Source organism: Hirundo rustica, chromosome 1, assembly GCF_015227805.2.
Source record: "Hirundo rustica isolate bHirRus1 chromosome 1, bHirRus1.pri.v3, whole genome shotgun sequence".
Classification (NCBI taxonomy): domain Eukaryota; kingdom Metazoa; phylum Chordata; class Aves; order Passeriformes; family Hirundinidae; genus Hirundo; species Hirundo rustica.
The window spans coordinates 106,684,108-106,703,218 of record NC_053450.1 but is presented as its reverse complement, the minus strand read 5'-3'; the positions used below and the strand labels follow the sequence as shown (position 1 = coordinate 106,703,218).

Below are 19,111 nucleotides of genomic sequence, written 5' to 3'. Positions count from 1 at the left end.
AAGAGGAACTTGAGACAGAAAGAAAGGAGCTCATATGAATACAAATGCTGCTTTCTTTATGAGGAAGAATATTCATGATCCAGTGAGGTTTCCACCCAGATGCTACAATAACTGGCACCTCTAAACACCTACACTAAAATATACCTCGATATCTTAATCAGGCACTTTAATAGGAAAACAAAGGAGTAACTTGTAGTAACACAGGTATTGTGATAGTTATTCTGTAAGGCCAGAACATCTTGTATGAAGCATTCAGAAAATTAACTGTCCCACAGAACCCAAATCTTATGATCAAGGGCTAAATGAGAGTCCCTCATTAAACAAGCCTGTTAGAAAAAGAAAAGGCTGAAAAATGGTTAGCAAATATTTGGTAGAAGCCATTAACCCCAAAATTAAGATTCTTCACTATCTTATGTAAAATGCAGTGCAAGGATATTTATCCCTTGAGATGATGGATTCAAAAGTAAACATTCAATGTGCTTTAATTTACAAGGTTATCTCCCTACCCCCCACCCCCCCGCCCCCCCCCCCAAAAAAAAGTTTTTCCATTGATAACAAGCTCCCTGAGGGAATACATCAATTTTTTCAAGGGAAAAAAAGCAATCATTTAAAAAACAAACTGCAAAGCTCCAGCAATCAATAGTTGCCCTATTTTGAGCCATAACACATTTGCCACCACCATTTCTTTGGAAAACAAGTTACAACAATTACTCGCTGGTCCTGTAAAAGGACCCTGACTTCCCTTCTTTTACACAGTATCCTGCAGATGACAGTAACCATTCTTTAAAAATGCTAATAAATGTATTTCAGTCCAATACACTTCAAAGTTATAGGAAAACTACCAGTAAGACTTAATCTACCAACACTTAAAGGGTTATAGATTCTGTCACAAAAATACAGAATCAAGGAAAAGAGGTGGAAATTCACTTGTAAGGCTAAACCTTTGAGAACTTCTTTGTTATGAAAGTCAGGGCACAAATGAAACAATCTACAGACACACAAAACACATTTTTATGGTAATGAGAATGCCAAGTGTTTAAACCGTTCTTAAGTAATTTATTTCTTTTTACTGATGATTTACAAGGCCTTGATTATTAGACAAAATAGCATATTTTAACTAAACTAAAAAAAATACAAACCAATAGAGTATAGAAAGAAATGCTATATGGTTCTGTAGAATATATCACACCCAGTGCACACTGCTTTGTTTTTCTCATCTGAACCTATTTGTTACTTACAGGATTTTTGCAAACAAATCTTTTGGTCTAACCAAAATGTAGTGTACCACCTCAGACTGCTGAATTAGGCTCGAATTCTGGCATTAGTCTATGGTCTAAACCACCGCAGTAGATCTTTCAAAGAGTTTAGTGTCATAAGAACTGATCTAGACATTTTGGAGCAATTAACAAGAAACAGGCATTATAGCTGCATACAGTTCAGTATGGTACACTAATGGAAGCTAGAAGTTTTAGTACATTTATTGCCGATTTCTCCCAAATTTTAACAAGCAGAGCTTTTTTGCAGAGACATTATTGCTGATAATAAGGCTGTTGAGGAAAAGGGTATCCAGGCTGTTGAGGTGGTGGATATGGTGGTTGTCCAGGAGTTTGATACACAGGTGAAGGTGCATATGGCAGATTATACTGACCATACATGTACGGATTATAGCCCATCGGCATTGGCATCTGGCAATACCTGTGCGGGGGGAAAAGAAGAGCATACCTGAGCTGAAAAACACTGATAATGGTAATTTGCAAAACCAACTCATTAATAGATACAAACACATGCAATCTCCACAAATGCTTTGCTTTCATTTTGCTTCGAGTCCAAGAGGAAATGTGGCAACTTTCAAGGAGCAAACATGAAAACTATTACAGTGTGTGGAACAGAAATGCGGACAGAAGGTGGAGTAAAGGCAACTTGTTGGAACTAGGACTGATCTAAATTGGTTCTCAAATGTTTAATAACACTGTGCATATTTCAACATTTGCTGAGCCTGCTACCAACGGAGAGCACAGCTGCCCTCAATTCCTTGTGATGACACCAGGAAGTTGGAAAAAAAACATCAGAAGAAAGCACACTACTCAACTGGAATTTTCTCTGTATTGTTCATTATCTTAAAATCATACTAAACACTTGAAAAATTAGATATGCCAACAGTTTTGAGATAAACACCACCAAATGACTATGCAAGTGTTGGCAATAATCAACAAACCACAGTTAAGGAAACGCAGCCCTATTTTCCTTCTCCTTTAAAGATGACGAACATAAACACTTAAAATGAACCTTCCCACAAAAGGTACAAGCAAATTATTCCTACAAGAGTTACAGTATTGAAACTAACAGAAAACCAAAAAAACCCAACCCAAACAAACAAAAAACCCCCAACCAATCAAAAAATCAACCAACCAAAAAAACTAACAAATAAAAAAAACCCCCTTGGCTCAAACAGCAAACACATCTTCAACTTTAACAATAACTAATGTTAAAATGTCACACACAAGAAAAAGTGCTTTTAAGTAACAGGACAACAAAAATCTGCTTAAGTGCTCCCATAACTTACCCTGGGTAACCGGGATAAGTTGGGTAAGGTGGTCCCTGGGCCTGTGAAGGTGCAGTGCTTGCTGCAGGTGCACTGGCTCCTGAAGTAGGAGCTGGAGCAGCAGCAGGAGCTGTAGCTGTTCCAGAGGGTGCTAATGCAGAAGAGGAACTGCTTGCTGCAGAAATCACTGGTGGTGGTGGCCGTGCTGGTGGCTGTGGTTTAGCCCCCTAAGAAGAGAAAGTGAATTAAGCTGAAGCTTCTTTATCGCAGTCTTGGAATCAAAAGCTGTGGTTATATGATTACAGGATTTTTATTTTCAGTTTAAACAGACATTCTATATTTCATCTATACAGATAATGCAAAGCATCTAAAAGGCAGCAAGGTTTTCATTTCAAACCTAAAAATTTTGAACGTGAATATAACATAACACATAGCTCTGCAAAGCCTTAAGATTTTGCCCTCTGTTTCACTTCAACACATTTCCAACTACAGCGGTATACTGAGGAGTGATACGCACGAATTACAGATCAGTTTAGAGTTCTCAGGTACAGACCCAGAATTTTCAACCCACTAATTGTGTAGCATGTATTTACCACCATGGTTCTCGGGGCTGGAGTGGGAGTGGGCGATGCCGCTGGCTTACTTCCTGCTGCTGGCGTGGTCTGATACGTAGGCAGCGGAATGGAGGGAGCGCTGGGCTCCCTAGCAATACTTTGCTGTAAATCTCTATTAGAAAGAAAAGAGCAAACATGAGGCTTAGTTTAAGAATTGTTTGTTATACACTGCAGCAAGTTAAGCCAAAAAAGCCGCAGTAGAAGTATAGTCTAATATTTAAAGCATGATCACTGAGCTAGCTCAAACTAAATTTGGAGTCCAGATCACTTCCACAGAAACCATCCTCTAGCCAATTCGCTGATTAACCATTACATTTATTTTCTAATAATGTCTTTATGCTCTAACTCAGTACTGGGTATAGATTACAACATTAGCCAAAACAGTAAAAGAGCACATCAAGACTCAGCAGAATGTTCTACCAACACTAATCCTACAGCCTTAACACTGAACAAAAACGTAACAGAGACATGAGATATTCAGACCTCTGCCTTGGTTAGGCAGCCTAACAGCTTCCAAGCTTCATGAATGTAGGAAGCCAAATGAAGGCAGAAGGGGCTGTAACACAGACTTCATTTACAAACACAGATCTCAAATGAAAAAGATCAATTCTACAAAGGATCAAGCTAGGAAAGGTAAAAATTGAAGCTTGAGCAACCCATTTCCAATACGGCAAGTATATAGAACAATTGCAGTTCCACTAACCAAAATTTTAGTAACAACAAGTCCTTTCTTATAAAAGACTATGTGCTTTGCTAAAGAACACTGATTAAATGGTAAATTTCAATTATGCTTTCCTCTTGAAAGGAGAGCCTAAAAATCACATCTGAAACATACTATACTAGGTCTGATCTCATGTACGGGAAAATGACAACATCAAACACTCTACCTCACATGAAGGACAAAATCTGCTTCTCCCCCCAAAACTGTAAGCAATCCACATATCTAAGCAATGACAAAGTATGAGACTAGAGCAGACTACAGAGCAGAAGTAAAATTACTGATGCTTTTCCCCCACCACATTGAACACATGGAAGGGAATCACATGATGAAGCATCTAATTTCTCAAGCTAAATTGACAGCAGGAACAGGATGCAGAAATCAGAAGTTCCTCAAAGGAAAGAATAAAATAAAATAAAATGACTAACAAATGCATGCCTAAAAGAATAGAAAGAGAAATCATAACATGAAACAGATTCATGCTAAACTGCACATAGAAACAGTAGAGCAGACTTCAAAGTAGATTTTTCCATTTATTTCTCCTATCACTTTCCTAGGAGAGAGGACAGTAGGACTAGGAAAGAAACCAAAGAAGTAATATGTGATCGGGATACGCAAAGCAATCACACGGAGACAAGAGATTTCGCAGGGCAGAGTGGTCCTCTGAGTGAGCTCAAGGCTGAGCCAAGGCTGAGAGCCCCTCTGCCTGTTTATTTCTTACTTTTTATACATTTGTGGGTCTGGCTGTGGATTGGCTTCTGGAGTTATCACCTCCCAGCCGAATGGCCAGACCAACTGTCAGTTACATTTGTTTTCAGGTTAGAAACATGCAAACAAAGGACAGAGAATGAAAAACAAAGGATTTATGTTACATGTGTGTGAAAAGGTAGAAACTGCTCCTAATATTGTACAGTAGCTAAAAAGTCTGACTCCATTTTATGAACAATCAAAAGGCTTTAAAAAACTCAGAAAAACCAGGGTGACAGTAATAGGCTTAGTCTCTTCTCCCTTCTCATTTCAAGTACCATAATAAACATGTCCCCAAAGATAAATTTCTGATAAATACTCTAATGTTTCTGCAATGCTTAAACAAAACATTTAAATCTTACTTGAGCAGTTCATCCCTTTCAGTCTTGCGAGCAAAGATAATGTCACTGCACTTGTTCTGGAATTTCAGCAGGATTTCTGTCAGCTCATTGTAAAACTAGTAAAGAAAAATAAAAACACAATATGCTCAATCAATACTTTGAGACTCCATGTTGGCATACTCCTACATATTGATCCAGTTATAGGTGTTGCACCATTACAGTGCTCAGAACCTGGCATTCCAATAAGGTTTGCTAGTACATTCTATTATGCTTTTCAAAACTATAATTAGTCATCTGTTGTTGCCCATCCTTGTGATATCATAGAATTTTATGGGGGTTTGTGTGTCTGTGTGTAAATATAAATATAGTTTAGGATAACTAAAAAAATGTATTAAAACCAGAGCAAAACTAGATAAGCTTCTGGTGAAGAACTATTTATTTTTGTAAAGGACAATTGTTTATTTTTAATTTTATTGCTCTCAGTTCCAAACATTTCATTTGTATAGGTATTTCAGGGGTTGGGTTTTTCCATCTAATGAGCTACCAATAAACCAGCAAAAAATACCTACCCAGAAGCCGTAAGACACCTTTTCCAGAAGCCCAGATCAAAAAAAGCAAGCTGAATACAGCTCACCTTATTATTTTTCATGTATGCAGTAACAACATTAAAACCACTAATTTTATAAGGTGATTAAATACCATGGGAGAACAGATGAAAGAATTTCTCAGATAAAATGGCTCATCTGGGTGCTTCAGCATCATTTATTCAGCTGTAATTAACAGCTTATCCTACTGCTCAGAAAAGCTTACTTTTCAAATAGGAACAAAGAAGCATTTCATAGCTCTTGGAACAATCAAAATTCAAGCAACTCACTGTCCTCACTTCAGTAGTAAAATCCTCAAAAATGCACCTGTCAGCTACCATGTCTTCAAAGTTTATTATGATTTTTGATTCACATCTCATTGTACACATTAAAAATATAGTTCTTTCAATCCCTTAAGCATTGCCATACCTTTGTGCCTTCTTTTAAATTGGCTACAAGTTCGACAAAGTTGTCATTTGCTACAGCTAAGTTCTTCAAGACTTCTTCTCTTAAATTAGATTCGTTGTTTGATTGTTTCATCTTTGAAAAGTCCTGATACGCATTCTTAAAAGAAGAGAACAAAATAAACAATGCAAATAATGCAAGCTAGTTTTATGTAAGATTCTGTATGTTTTATTTTCTTTTTCCTCTTACTAATTGCTTCTGCTTTCCCCATACCTGCTTTTCCTCATCTCCCATCCACACTGGACTTCTATACTTGCTACCTGCCAAGCCCAGTGACTATTATAATGTATATTTCAGAACTGCACGGATTTTAACTCACTGGCAATAGGTATCACCAGTTAATTACCTATTCTGTTGTGGGCTGCCTTTAATAATTCTCAAGCTCATCCTGCAGACTTTCCAAGTCTTTCCAAGGCTATACTAATTAGACTCTCTCCTGTACTAACTTCCATTGATATTCATAAAATCATACTGAAAGTCAGTATTTTTAAGAAGCATTACTTCAAATTTGGTTGACATTGGCAAGCTATTAAAAGGACAGGGAAGAGGAAAACTTACAGAAGGATCACCTATTTACATCTCATTTCTTTCAGGAAACTAAACAAGCAAACTTAAAAAAGACTGTTTCAACTGCCAGAAGCCAACAAACTTGAACTCCAGGACATTAAAACATTAAAGTAATACCCACCAAGATTTTTTAAGTATGTTGTGCTAAAAAAAATCCAAATATAAAATCCTTGCTAAACATGGTGTATTATGGTCATCTAAGAATTTTTTTTCCCTATTGGAAAAAGTCTCCATCATTACTCAAGTAGTCATTGTCTTTTCTCCAAGCACTAAGACTTCCTCTTTTGCCAGATGTTTCAGGTACCTGCCTCTGATAAATTAAGACTGAATTTATATATAAACTTTGAGAAATGCTATTAAGTTTTATTCCAATGAGCTCCGCATATACTGGAAGTCAAGCATATATTGTAAAGAGCAAATAGGAATAAATCAAGCTGTACTTCAGAGACCCAAAATGCCTTCTAGTAGACAGTAAGGACAGGCCTCCTGTTATCCCAGAAAGAATTAAAATGGAGTGATGGGAAAAAAATAAACAAACCTAAAAACTTTTTAACACACCACTTAAGCTTCTTTCAAGAACAAAATCATCTGCAGAATTATGGCAAGGAAAGGTCCATGAGAATTTATGCTGGAGCTGTAGGGCTTTAGAGCCTGCTAAATACTCCCATTTCTTTCTTGTGAAAGAAGACATCTCTGTATTTTTCAGTGATGAAGGCATAAAGGAATATCAATTGACTAATGACAGAATAAAAAGCAAAACAAACTAGAAAGCAAAGTGAGACTTCTAAAGTACTAGACAGGTAGAAGTATCATTGCTCTTAGTTTAAGAGAAAGGAAAACACGCCAAGTGTTGTACCTGAATATTTTTGAGAAGTTCTTCCTGCTTCTTTAGGGACTCCTGCACTTTCTGTGTGTAGCTTCCATAAATTCTGTCCAACTCGGTCACAGAGATAGCCTCCTCATTTATAGCACCATCCTGTGCAAGTGCTGTCAGGAACTTGCTTGTCATGTCAAAATTTACAGATTTCAGGTCATTTTCCAGCTGCTCTCTCTCCTTCTTAACTTCATCCAGACTGGCCAGCAAAGTTCTTAAGACATTAACAACCTAGGCAATATAAATGTCCTAAGTCAGCAGGTTTAGAGGAACTATTGGGAAGTATAACCTATGAATAGCTTGTCTCCATCTTGCACCTCTCACTGATGCTGGCAATATTTTTGCATGAGTATTTGCTTATGAATGTGTTTAAGGTGAGAAATCAGGACAAAATGTGACCAAACAAAAGATCTTCAAGCATTTGCAAATCTATATTCTCTTCTACAGGTTTGCTTTTGCTAATAAGACTGAACTGCAAAATGTTTGGGTTTTTTAAAGTTGATCAGATACCTTCCAATAGGATATTCTAAGATGGCAGCAAAAACCACTGACTTCAAATCATTACTATGAGGAAAATAATAACATTGCTCCATTAACTTCTTGGAAAGCAAATTTGTATAATTGCCTAATACTTTAAAATACTGAGCCATGTCTTATGTTGTCCCAGGAACACAAGCATTACACCCCACTTCCCTACATAACAAAAATATTCATTGTTCCTTTTCTGATAGTCAACCTGTCTTGCTGTCTGTAGTGTTTGACTTTGTTCACATTAAATGTAACAAAGTATGCTTATGAAGATTTTAAACATGAAGACAACTTCTTTTCCAAATGTTAGTTACCTCATGAATCAATTGAGACAGAAACAAGAGCAGCTAAGGATCAGCTCTCTTACCAATTTAGGCAAGTTTACCTTGTTAGACAAAAAGCACTCCTATTCAAAAGAGAAACAAATTTCACTGTTTTACCTCATTTCCCTGTAGTGTTTTTGCTGGGTTGGCAGAAGGAATGGCTGCGTTGAGCTCTGCCTCTGGCTTACAAAGAAGTGCAATAGTATCCCGGTGAGTCTGATAGCGCTCCTTCACCTGCCCATCTGCTTGCATAGCTTTATTCAAAATATTATGGTAATTGGCTCCCTCTGGGGGCAGAAGGAAAAAAAGTTTATATCATTTCAAAACCTGTTTCATCCAATCTTGCACCTGAACAGTTTTTGTGCTTTTCATTAAGTCACATACATTTTTATAAGCTTGCACAATATGTAAGACTTCCATATAAAATTTAGGCTTCTAAATTATGTTTTAAAATGTGCATAAACTAGGCATCTATATTAATTCTCCAGTGAAGCATACAAAGCTATCTGAATGAACACTGGTTTGAGCTACTCTGCAGATTTAAACCTCTGTAACTCTGGAAGACCAAGTCAGTGGTATCGGTCCCTTCTTAGCTTCAAAAAACAACACAGGCACACAGAAAACACGCTATAGTGATGGTCTTAAGTAGTTCAACCTAACTGCTTAGGGGAAAAAAAAAAAAAGGCAAAAATCCCAACCAAAACAAAAACCACACACAGACACAAGAAAACAAACACCAAACCCCACCAAATTAAAGAGACAACACACTGATGGAAAAAAAAATACATTAATGAAGAAAAGTACACCAAAGTATTTAAGAGTCAATCGAAACCAAATCCCTAGGAGGGCAGGCATTTTTAATTTCTTTTGCTTTCTGAAACTTCGGCATGCACGGGTGTGAAGCAAAGTGACTCCGAGTCCTCAGGCAGGTGCAAAGGAGAGGCCCTTAATGCCTTAAAAGGGCCTGGTTTTTGGCAGTAATCTGGTTGTCAGATTGCAGAGTTTTAAGGCACAACAAACCTAAGCCAACCAAGCACCATCCACCACGACATGGACATGCAGCAGCCACACTGCACATCTCTCTACCCCGATTCCAGCTGAGCCACTCTCCCCATAGTTCCCTTCTACTAAGCCTAAGTAGCAGGCCTGAGCCATGATTTTACAAGGGTAACAAGGCTCTTATTTTATGAGGCGTTACCTACATGCAACATGCACATACACACCAAGTGTGCAAAAGCAGCAGCAAATTCCCTGCTGTCACATCCTCTTTTGAGCTCCTCTTTTTGGTATAACCTGCCTCAAACTGAAATTTGTGTATTTATAGATAATATCAGAGCACTGATAAACTACTTTAATTTACACTGTGGACATCTTTGGAACCCAAAGCACTAAACATGGACTTTACCTGCCCTCAGAGGTTTATAGAGTTCATTGGATGGTGTTCTCTGCCAGCGTTCTTTGAATTTTGTTCGCAGGTCATTGTCTGTAGCTTCCTCTTCATCTAATAATCTCAGAGACTGCAAGAGTCAAATATTACATGCATTATGAGCTGTTTTAAACATAAAATAGCTTCAAAATATGCTGCTAGTGTAGAAAACAAAAACAGCCTACATATTCTTTTAAAATATAATTTGACAAATAAAAAACAGGCACAAAAGGAACAAATTATTTTTATTTCTTTAGAATGTTTTCCTAATGCTTCCCCCTCTCCAGTGTTTTAAAAAAGAATATATTTGTAAGGAAACAGCCACATGTGACAGCACAATTTTTGTATGGACTGAATATTTAAATAGCATCCTTTGAAACTGTTACTAAAGTTACAAGCATTTGAATCGCTGTGCACTTTTTCTATCGTCATTTAAAGCAAAGCTTTCAGTTTTAGCGTAATGGGTTTTGGGCTTACTTCATCTAGAATTTCTTTGTTCCTTTGCAGCAGTTCAGGCAGATCTTTGATCAGCTGATCAACAGTCTGAATTCCCCCCTGCTCAATCACAGACTTAGACTTGTTCAAAATAGACTGAGGAACAGTATCACCAGACACGTCTTCAATAGCAGCAGGAAGATTGAGGGAAGCCAACACACTGAAAAAGTCAACGTGTTAAATAAACAACTTTTATCCTGAAAATAACACTGCAATCTAAACAATCACACAGTCAATTATAATGGAAATGGAGTGTAATGTTCACCTAAGCTGAAATTTCAAATACACACCTCACTAAAAATACATTTCAAACCTCTTAAAAAGCTAAAGAAATCCTAGTTGTTTAGCACTTAATAAAACATGGCAAATATTTTAGGTAGTGGCTGGTAGACAAAAGAAACAACTGCCTAAAGTTAAATTTCTATCTCTCAGCTTGGTGCAATTTTTTTATAATTACTTATTTTAAATAACTTTTTTTTTTTTTTAATGATCATTAAAACATGAAAATCCTTCAAGATTAATGGTACTGGAACTTTTTCTGAGCAAGTATTGGATTCCTAAGAAATGAGGAAAGATGGAAGAAAAAGAAATACTACTTGTTTTTAATAAGCTTCCAGATTTAACACATACAGAAAAGTAGTTCTAAATCCCCTGTAACGGTTTAAGTTTGCCAGCCTATCACACAGTAATGAAAAAACACTGCTACAATCTGGATATCTGCAGGCTGCAAGGTACCCAAGACTTAAAGGCCACGCACAACCCCTCTTGAGAACATAACAAGAAGCCATATTTACCCATTTGCCAGATTTGTGGCTTCTCTCATCTGGGCTATTGACCTGTTTACCAGATCTGCCTTCCTCTGGTTATAAACACTCACAGATTGCTGGACTTGCAATGGAACCATCTTCTCAAACAGGTCTGCAATTAAAGTAGTCTAAAATTACACAAGCGGCATTATGAAAGTAAAAGCACAAACATCTTCACAGGTTTTTTTTGTACAGACTGTACTACAGAGACTGACCTAAACAGTTTAAGATACTCTCCTGCTACTCCCGAAGATGTCTTAAAAACAAAAATCTTTTTTAAAGGCCTTTAGATTTCAGTTTTTAAGCCTGAATTGAGTTCAAAATAATTTAAAGACAACATATTTACACCAATTGTAGGGTTACAAATCAGATTTGCCCTAAGGCTTCATTTCTAAGTTTGTTTCATTAAAAGAAAAATATGAGAAAGGTAAGAGAATTTTTCACAACTCATCTGTAGAGTTGTGAAAAACTGAACAACGAACTGAAATTTTTCAACTTTAAAGTACACTGGCAACAAGGTTAGTTAATATTGTATAACTTTGTACTGTCTCCTACAGAACTTTTCCTTCTGAAATTAAAAAGAGACATTTAATATAGAAAATACAATTGCTGAGAAAAATCTTAGAAATATCTTAAAGAGAACTATACATTTCAGGTAAGAATGTTCAACCTGTGCTTTATTACACTTATCATCAAGAACAACAACAAACTGCAGAAGAAAAACAGCAGTTTCAAAAACACAGCTGTACCCTTAATAGAATGCAAAAAGTAAATATTTATTTTTGCATGGTACAAATGAACTTTGTTGACCATGTGTTTCACAAGGTAACAATTACTCTGTGCACTCCATACACTTCACTTACCAGTGAATTTCTGACTGAGTGGAACAACAACTGGAGTAGACTTCACAAGACTGGCTTTTCCAATGGACTCCAAATCTTTCAGGTCAGGAACCCGGTCATGGTAAATGAAGTCATTGTCTTTTTTGGCAGCTGCAAGCGCACGGTTGATTTTGTCAACCAGATCTTTAACATTTATATATTCATCATAGCGAGATGCCACCGTTTTCACCAAATCTGCTGCATGCTAAAAAAAAAAAAATTAAACACATTTAAAATAATGCATTTTCTTTCTCCCTTTCATATATTCTTAAGAAAACAGATGAGCATACCAAAAGAAGTTTCAAGCTCCATCATGCACAAAGTTGCTAAATGCATAATGGTAACCTTCAAGATGTCAACACAATCATCCTATATAAGACTGTCAAATTTCCTGCGTATCAGTAGATACACAGTGCATGTGGATCTTCACAATTAGGTGAAGCAGCATTTCACATATTTATTTTCCAAAAGGTCCAGACTCTTGAAGGAAGTAGTTCATTTTAGCCATTTTTTTTTTCCCTCTACTGTACTTAAAATATGAGATGTCCTTATTCATTACAATATGTGAGTCCCTCTGAAAATCAGGTATTGGCGGGGGGGAGGGAAACTATGAAGACTAAAAGAGAACTGCTTGTACAATTTTTTCAAATTACTCAGATTTAAAGCAGAATATCAGCAAAATAACTAGGTATAGATCAGGTATAATTTTAACCTTTGGGGGATTTTTAATAACATTACCTAGGAAAATTTATCAACAAATCTGTCATACTAGCGGTATTGAGATATGAACCCTATGCAATCGTAAAGACAGAATTTAACATGTCAAGCAGTAACAAATTGCCCCAAAATCACTAAAACATGCCTTTACAAAAGTTAGTGCAGTGCCCTTCATCTTTGCAGCTGATAATAATTCAACTCATGTGATAAACATGCTCAACAATTTCTGAATACATTTCATTCTTAGTTATTTGGATTTCAGAACTCCAACCCAGCTTTTCAGGATTAAAATTTTTTTCTTATTTTTCAGAGAAGAAAGTTACTTACCTGTAACCTCCCAATTTCTTCACCAAATTTCTTCTGTTGTTTTGCCAGGATAGATTGATGATATTCTGCATTGGCCTGCATAATGCAGTGCTTTGCAGCCAGAACAGGAAACACCTCCTGGAAATAAAAATACTGACCAGGGGAAAGTCCAACCACATTAACCACCACATTCAACATGGGATGCAGGAAGAAAAAGGAAGAAGAAAAGGAAATTAGAATCACCCAATTAATGGTTTAGATAGGTTAAAACATTAGGGGTAAATGTCAGAGATTATGTGGCTTTGCATGGATTGAATATTTTTTTTAATCTGCTGTTGCAAAATTCTTGGTGTTCATTATTTTACATGAACTATGATTTAAATTCAAGCCATGAAGTCACAACATTTACTTCAAAGATAAGAAATGCATGCATGTAGTGGAAAGGACAGTTGCAAGAACATACCCAAATACCCCCAGACAAAGCCAAGACCGTATTCTTAAGAAATAAGAGGCAAGTGGAAAGATAGGTCTTCTAGGGGTTTTTTGGCTTGATTGTTTTTTAATTAAACAAAGTAATTACACTTAAAACAGCAACAGGCCTACCAAGAAAGCAACTACAATTATGAAAGGAAAGAACAAATAAAGAAGACCAGTAACTACTGACATGGAAAGCAACTTTAAAGTCATTTTTAGACTTTATATAAATGCACTTATCTTTGCAGGAGTACCAACCAAGACATGAAGAAAACATTACGCTGCAGCGCACAATACAGACATGGTCTTAGATCAAGGATTTGGCCTTACTGTTTTATTTCTTAAATCAAGGAGCACTGGAAAACCAGAGTGATGTTTTAAAGACCTCAGTATACAAAGACCTGCTTCTTCACATTTGTGCAAACTTGCTGCTCCCCCAGAGATGGAAAAATAACATTAAAAAAAGGGTAAATTTAGAAGGCAAAGCTGTCTGGAAGGCCATGCAACTGGAGTTTGACGCATCCAATCAACCTTGATGTCACACTCCTAAACATGTGACTGTTCTCAGAGCTGGTGTTAACCACCAAACCTTACATTCCTTCAAATAATCACTTGACAGATTACTTTGCAACTGGAACAAGGAGCAGATCTGCAGCTTAGAAAGGTACACAACAGCAAAAGATAAAACAATGGCTTTATTATATCTCACTGCCTGTCAAAAATAATCATGAACAACATGTGAGAAATTTTAAAGGAACACAAGAAAGATCTTTCTACCTCTTCCAAAACCAACAGCATTCAAATGAACTGTCAAGATTAAATTGGGGCATTTTACAAGTATCAAGATTGTTTTGGGGTAGTGCAAGAGAAGGCAGAAGGACAGAAGACACACACTGACTTCCAGTCATGTTTTTCACAAACAGGTGAGTGAACAGTACCTCTGTATTCATGCTGTACTCAACATGAGAGCAAATTTTACATGGAAACAGTGAGACTAAGAAGCCAATTAAGCCCAAATAGAAAGTGTTAGCTTGAAAACAGATTTAGTAAGGCATTAAGTTCTAAGAAAGCATCCTTAAATAACACCATAACCATTTCATGTTCACTTTAATGAAATGCATTACAAATAAATGCACTTCATGTAGTAAGATCTTACTTATTAAAAAAAACCCCGGCACTCTTATGCCCCCTCGATTCTTCACTGTTTTTCAAATTACAGGTTCATTTCACTTAAAAGCAGCTATATGTCAGCTTGAGAATATGTATTTTAAATCTTTCATTAAGCATATAGTCAACAATAACAGTTATTCATAATAACAACATATCCCACATTATTTCCATGAGTTACTAACCTTGGGCAAAGTATCTTTATATTGACACTGTTTGTAAGCATCACCATAGTAATCTGCAGCTTGATTTGCTAGTTTAGCTATGATCCCATCTTTCATTTTATCTGTGGGGAGAAGGAGAAAAAACAAAGAACAATTAAGACCATCATCAGTTTTTACAACTGATTTATTCCATCTTCAAACAGCAATAACTCCATTTTAAGTGTACAGCTTTACATTATAGCTCAAAGGTGAGATCCCATTCTTCTCTCTTGGAATCCAGAAGCAGTTTCCAGAATTTCTACTTCAATCACGACACCAAAGGTCCAGTCAGTTGTACAAGAAATCTTTTGGAAGCTGCAAGCATTTATGCAGGATTAAGAGCGATGCTTTACCTCAAACCAATGGCAAGCTGCCAATAAAAGCTACAACAATCCCACTCATAACTCAGGCAACCTGCTCCCAGCCCTTCCTTGTGCCAGCACAAGCACTTGTGTAGCTGCAGTCAAAGAATTTAGCTGAACTCTAGTTAGCAAAATAGGTTTTACTTTCAGCAGGATCTGTTCCTAACCCAGTTCCATGTCAGGACTCTGAAAGACTGCAATAGAGAAGAAGGGACTGGTCTTTTCCATTGAAGCCCACACCAGTGATAGCTTACAGCAAATATATAAACACCATTCCTAGACATAAACAACTACAGCTACTCAAAGTCGTATCTAGTAATTCCTATCAGTCCATGTGCCTATCTGCAGTGGTATCCCATCTCACACCCTCATCCTGTTCCTGCAGCCAAAACTGCAAGAATAGGAACATTCTGCAACTCTCTATCTCCTTTACAAAGGAGGTAGGCACTATGGGTAGTGCAGGCTGGAGGTTATCTCCTTTTATGAAGGAGATGATGATAACCACCAGCCTGCACTAGCAATTCAGCCTTCCACAAGAAGGCAGGCAATCAATGCAAACACTGGCTGCCCACCCAAAAGAGCTGCCCTTAGAAATAAGTACCTGCTGACTCCAGTGATCTTAGGCATTGACATACTGATAAGCATGAACCTGGACTATGGGGAGATTAGGAATTCTGCAGAGTATGCTTATCTGCCAAAATTCAACCAAAAGAACTCCCAAACGGTCTGCTCACACCAGCTTATTCACACATCTATCTACAACATTTCAGACATGAGCTGTGATACAATATATTTAGCTTCTATGAGGTAAACATGTTTAAAAGTATGCCAGAAAGATCTTTTCACCGTGGAACAGATTTTAGAGGACAAACTGGGAGAAAGTAGCTTATGAGATATATCACCTTTTCTCTTTACTAGTATGTTCCTGTCTGGTGCAGTACATATTTAATAAAACCAAACCACACAAAAAACCTGAATAACTTTTCTTTCTAGCTCCACCAAGTGTGCAGTAGTTGCATCTTCCTTCCTATAGCTGGACCATTAGGAAAGGAAAAAATACTGGCATATTAACTACATTTCCATTAATAAAATGTTAGAGGAGACTTATTTGTCCATGCAGACAACTCAGAACATATCTTTCACCCTCAGAAGCTCTAGTTTTTCCTCAGGTATCTTTAAAATATTGCAGCTACAATGTAAGCAAATATTCATTGATTCTGAACAGCAAACATGTTAAGACTTAAAGACACTTAAAGAAAACATTAGGAAAGGCTCAGAAATTAAAATAACTGGCCTTCAGTTATGTAATGAAATTCTATGTGACTGAACAATTTGGCTTTTGCCAAACACATCTGCTTTCTTTTAACTTCTAGATAAACTCAGTTCTACCAGAAATACCACTGTAGCTGTTAAGTTGTTAAATGGGCTATCTCACATAAGAGAAAACACAGAAAATTCCAAGTTAAATAGTCAATGCAGCAAGAAGCTTAATTTCTGTTTTGAAATCTAACTTTGAAGAATTTGCGCTTGAAAAATAGGTTTTTGAAGTTAATCATGTTGTCAAACACGATTCTTCACAAAATATCTTTCCCCCCAGAGAAAAGAACCTAAATACAGCAAAATCTACAGCCTGCATAATCAGATGATTGTTAACCTTACTGTCCTTCAAACACTGCGAGACTTGTGGTCTTTGGAGCAATCACAAAAATCTTCAGTTCACTGGGGACGTCTAGGGTTTGGATTAGCCTTGTTTTGTTTTCTTCATGTTTTGGAAAAGAAGAAATCAAGACAGTGACAACCTATTTGTCGTACAGAATGAGAGAAGCACCTGCTCCATTCCTGAAGGAAACGTTTCAGGCATTTGTTGTACAAATTTATTTCAAAACAATGTCCTAAGAGCCAGAGACTAAAATACTACTACCAGCATGACAAAGAACAAACATTAATTTATCAGCTGGTTGAAGGACAGTTTCTTGTTGAGATTCGCCTGAAGGCAGAAAACTACAAGAATTTTCAGGGATCTTCCCTGTGAAGACAAGAAACAGCACAGTTAAGATAACCTACATCTTCCTCCAAAGTATTCCAAATTATGTCAGAAAAGAACCATTTGTGAGCAGTCATATTGGACCTCTACATCCTTAGTTCTACTTTTAAGTATCTGTAACTTCTAAACAACTTTTTCTCAACAGAGAAGGGGAGAAGAGTAAGAAACTTCGTATCAAAGATAGTACCATTCCCCTGAAAATTTCTTTGAAGCCTAAGTTCTCTAGTAGTTGTATTAAGATAGCTAGACTTTGAATGTGTATTTCACAATCAACCCTTAACATCTAGAGAAATGATTTTTTTGTTCTACCTGCAAATTTTCCCTTTCCAAGATCAACCAGACATTGGTCAAAGAGTTCTTCTGTTAAAAGCAGGAGCAATCAAACAGAATTTGTTTCTCTTCAACTCTTAGAAAAATCTCCTTTGTTTCTAGCACAGTCATTTCTTTCTAAATTCTCATAAGATCACTCCCTACACAGAGGAAGAGGGGAGTATTTGCAAAACCCCTTAACCATCATTTTTAGTACTCTCAGTTCTTTCAGAGAATGCCTCTTGTTTTCAAGGGGAGAAGGGAAAAATACAATCCAGTAATATAATTTGTAAAGATGACAACTAATGGTTTTGGACATAAAAAAATCAGGTAGGAGAACTGCACTGTCAGGTGAACCTTAGACAAATTCTTAAGGGAGATCTGTATTTTGTCTTTAATGACCTGCAAGGAGCATGGGGTGAATCAGAAAAGGCAAACATAAAAACTTCTGAAACACCCTTAACAGGCTCTTATTAACTTAAAACACATTTAAGTTTTTGGGGAAGTTGTAACATGCACTTAAATACACAAGCCAAAAACTAAAATATACCTCTTGTTGCTTTCAAAAAAAAGACTTCTTGGGCTTGAGCCAGCATAATAAGACTGAGAGTCCCAACTGTGTCTGGAGAGATGTCCACTGTAGGTTCTCGATTCAAGGCTGACAAAACTGTGTCTTTAATGTGTTGAAAAGCACCACTAGCAAACTAAGCAAAACAAAATAATACATCATCATCCATTCTTTTCATATACATTTTCTCACTAACAAATATAATACATATAAAAATACAAAGAAAAAGTTGCTTTGGTGTAAGGTCTCCCATTTATTGTTTAGCCATTAGAAAAAACTTCTTGTGTCCTCTTGCTCTTACAATGCCACTTACAATGAGACACTTACCATGACAGACTACAAATAATGGTATTTTGGTTACACCTAACAGCTTAAGATTTTAACACATTCCAGAAAGAAGTAAAAGATTATTACTGTAATACTTGTGAAAACTAAAAATTATACTAGCTAAAATGATTAAATCTTAATCTAAAGGCTTAGTTACCAATTCACTCGAGAGAAGAAGTATGGGGAACTCTACAGAATTATACCCTCCAAATCTGATAAACAAATATGAGACTAGACCAGGTACCCAGCCAATCCATCCTTGCAATTAAGAGCAGAAAAATATGTACATATATATTTTTATATATGCATATATAGTTTTAAAATGGAGAGATACTTAGTTTGATGTTTTAAGAATACAAATTCTGAATTCATAAGCAGAGTAGGGAGCCTCTGTACCTGATAGTGCTTAGCTGCAGCTTTTAGTCCTTCATCATTATCCAGATTCTGTTCTGCTGCAATTTGGCTTGCCAGTGCTCCACAGTTGAACAAAACACAGGTCTTCTCATATCCCAAACTTGCCAGAGCTGCAGGCAGGACAGACAGTTAGCCAGATTGTTAAGAAATAAGCTTCAGTTCTCTAGCATCCTACAGATGAGGCCAACACTACTATTACCAGTAAAGGTATCAACAGCTTCAAGTAAAAACAAACAAACCCTCAATCTTACTTAACTTCTCAAGTTGAAGTCATCTTCATTCTGAAGGCTTTACAAAACTAAGTTAGTA

General features: G+C 36.7%; 1 protein-coding gene across 2 annotated transcripts in view; it reads right to left on the bottom strand.

Annotated features, from left to right (window-relative positions):
• Nucleotides 1-1,033: 1,033 nt before the first annotated feature.
• The window catches only part of PDCD6IP (programmed cell death 6 interacting protein), a 29,785-nt gene continuing 11,707 nt past the window's right edge, over nucleotides 1,034-19,111 (bottom strand). Inside the window, exons 4-18 of one of the 2 annotated variants that reach the window (XM_040060511.2) lie at nucleotides 18,785-18,912; nucleotides 18,044-18,197; nucleotides 14,761-14,861; nucleotides 12,956-13,087; nucleotides 11,894-12,116; nucleotides 11,019-11,142; nucleotides 10,207-10,384; nucleotides 9,709-9,820; nucleotides 8,421-8,590; nucleotides 7,435-7,683; nucleotides 5,976-6,110; nucleotides 4,984-5,078; nucleotides 3,136-3,268; nucleotides 2,564-2,769; nucleotides 1,034-1,695 (exon numbers count right to left, since the gene is read on the bottom strand). In XM_040060511.2, the coding sequence (XP_039916445.1) occupies nucleotides 1,530-1,695; nucleotides 2,564-2,769; nucleotides 3,136-3,268; nucleotides 4,984-5,078; nucleotides 5,976-6,110; nucleotides 7,435-7,683; nucleotides 8,421-8,590; nucleotides 9,709-9,820; nucleotides 10,207-10,384; nucleotides 11,019-11,142; nucleotides 11,894-12,116; nucleotides 12,956-13,087; nucleotides 14,761-14,861; nucleotides 18,044-18,197; nucleotides 18,785-18,912 (2,306 nt within the window). In that variant the 3' untranslated portion in view covers nucleotides 1,034-1,529. The remainder of the gene's footprint in view (nucleotides 1,696-2,563; nucleotides 2,770-3,135; nucleotides 3,269-4,983; nucleotides 5,079-5,975; nucleotides 6,111-7,434; nucleotides 7,684-8,420; nucleotides 8,591-9,708; nucleotides 9,821-10,206; nucleotides 10,385-11,018; nucleotides 11,143-11,893; nucleotides 12,117-12,955; nucleotides 13,088-14,760; nucleotides 14,862-18,043; nucleotides 18,198-18,784; nucleotides 18,913-19,111) is intronic. The other variant, XM_040060521.2, reaches the window with a different exon arrangement.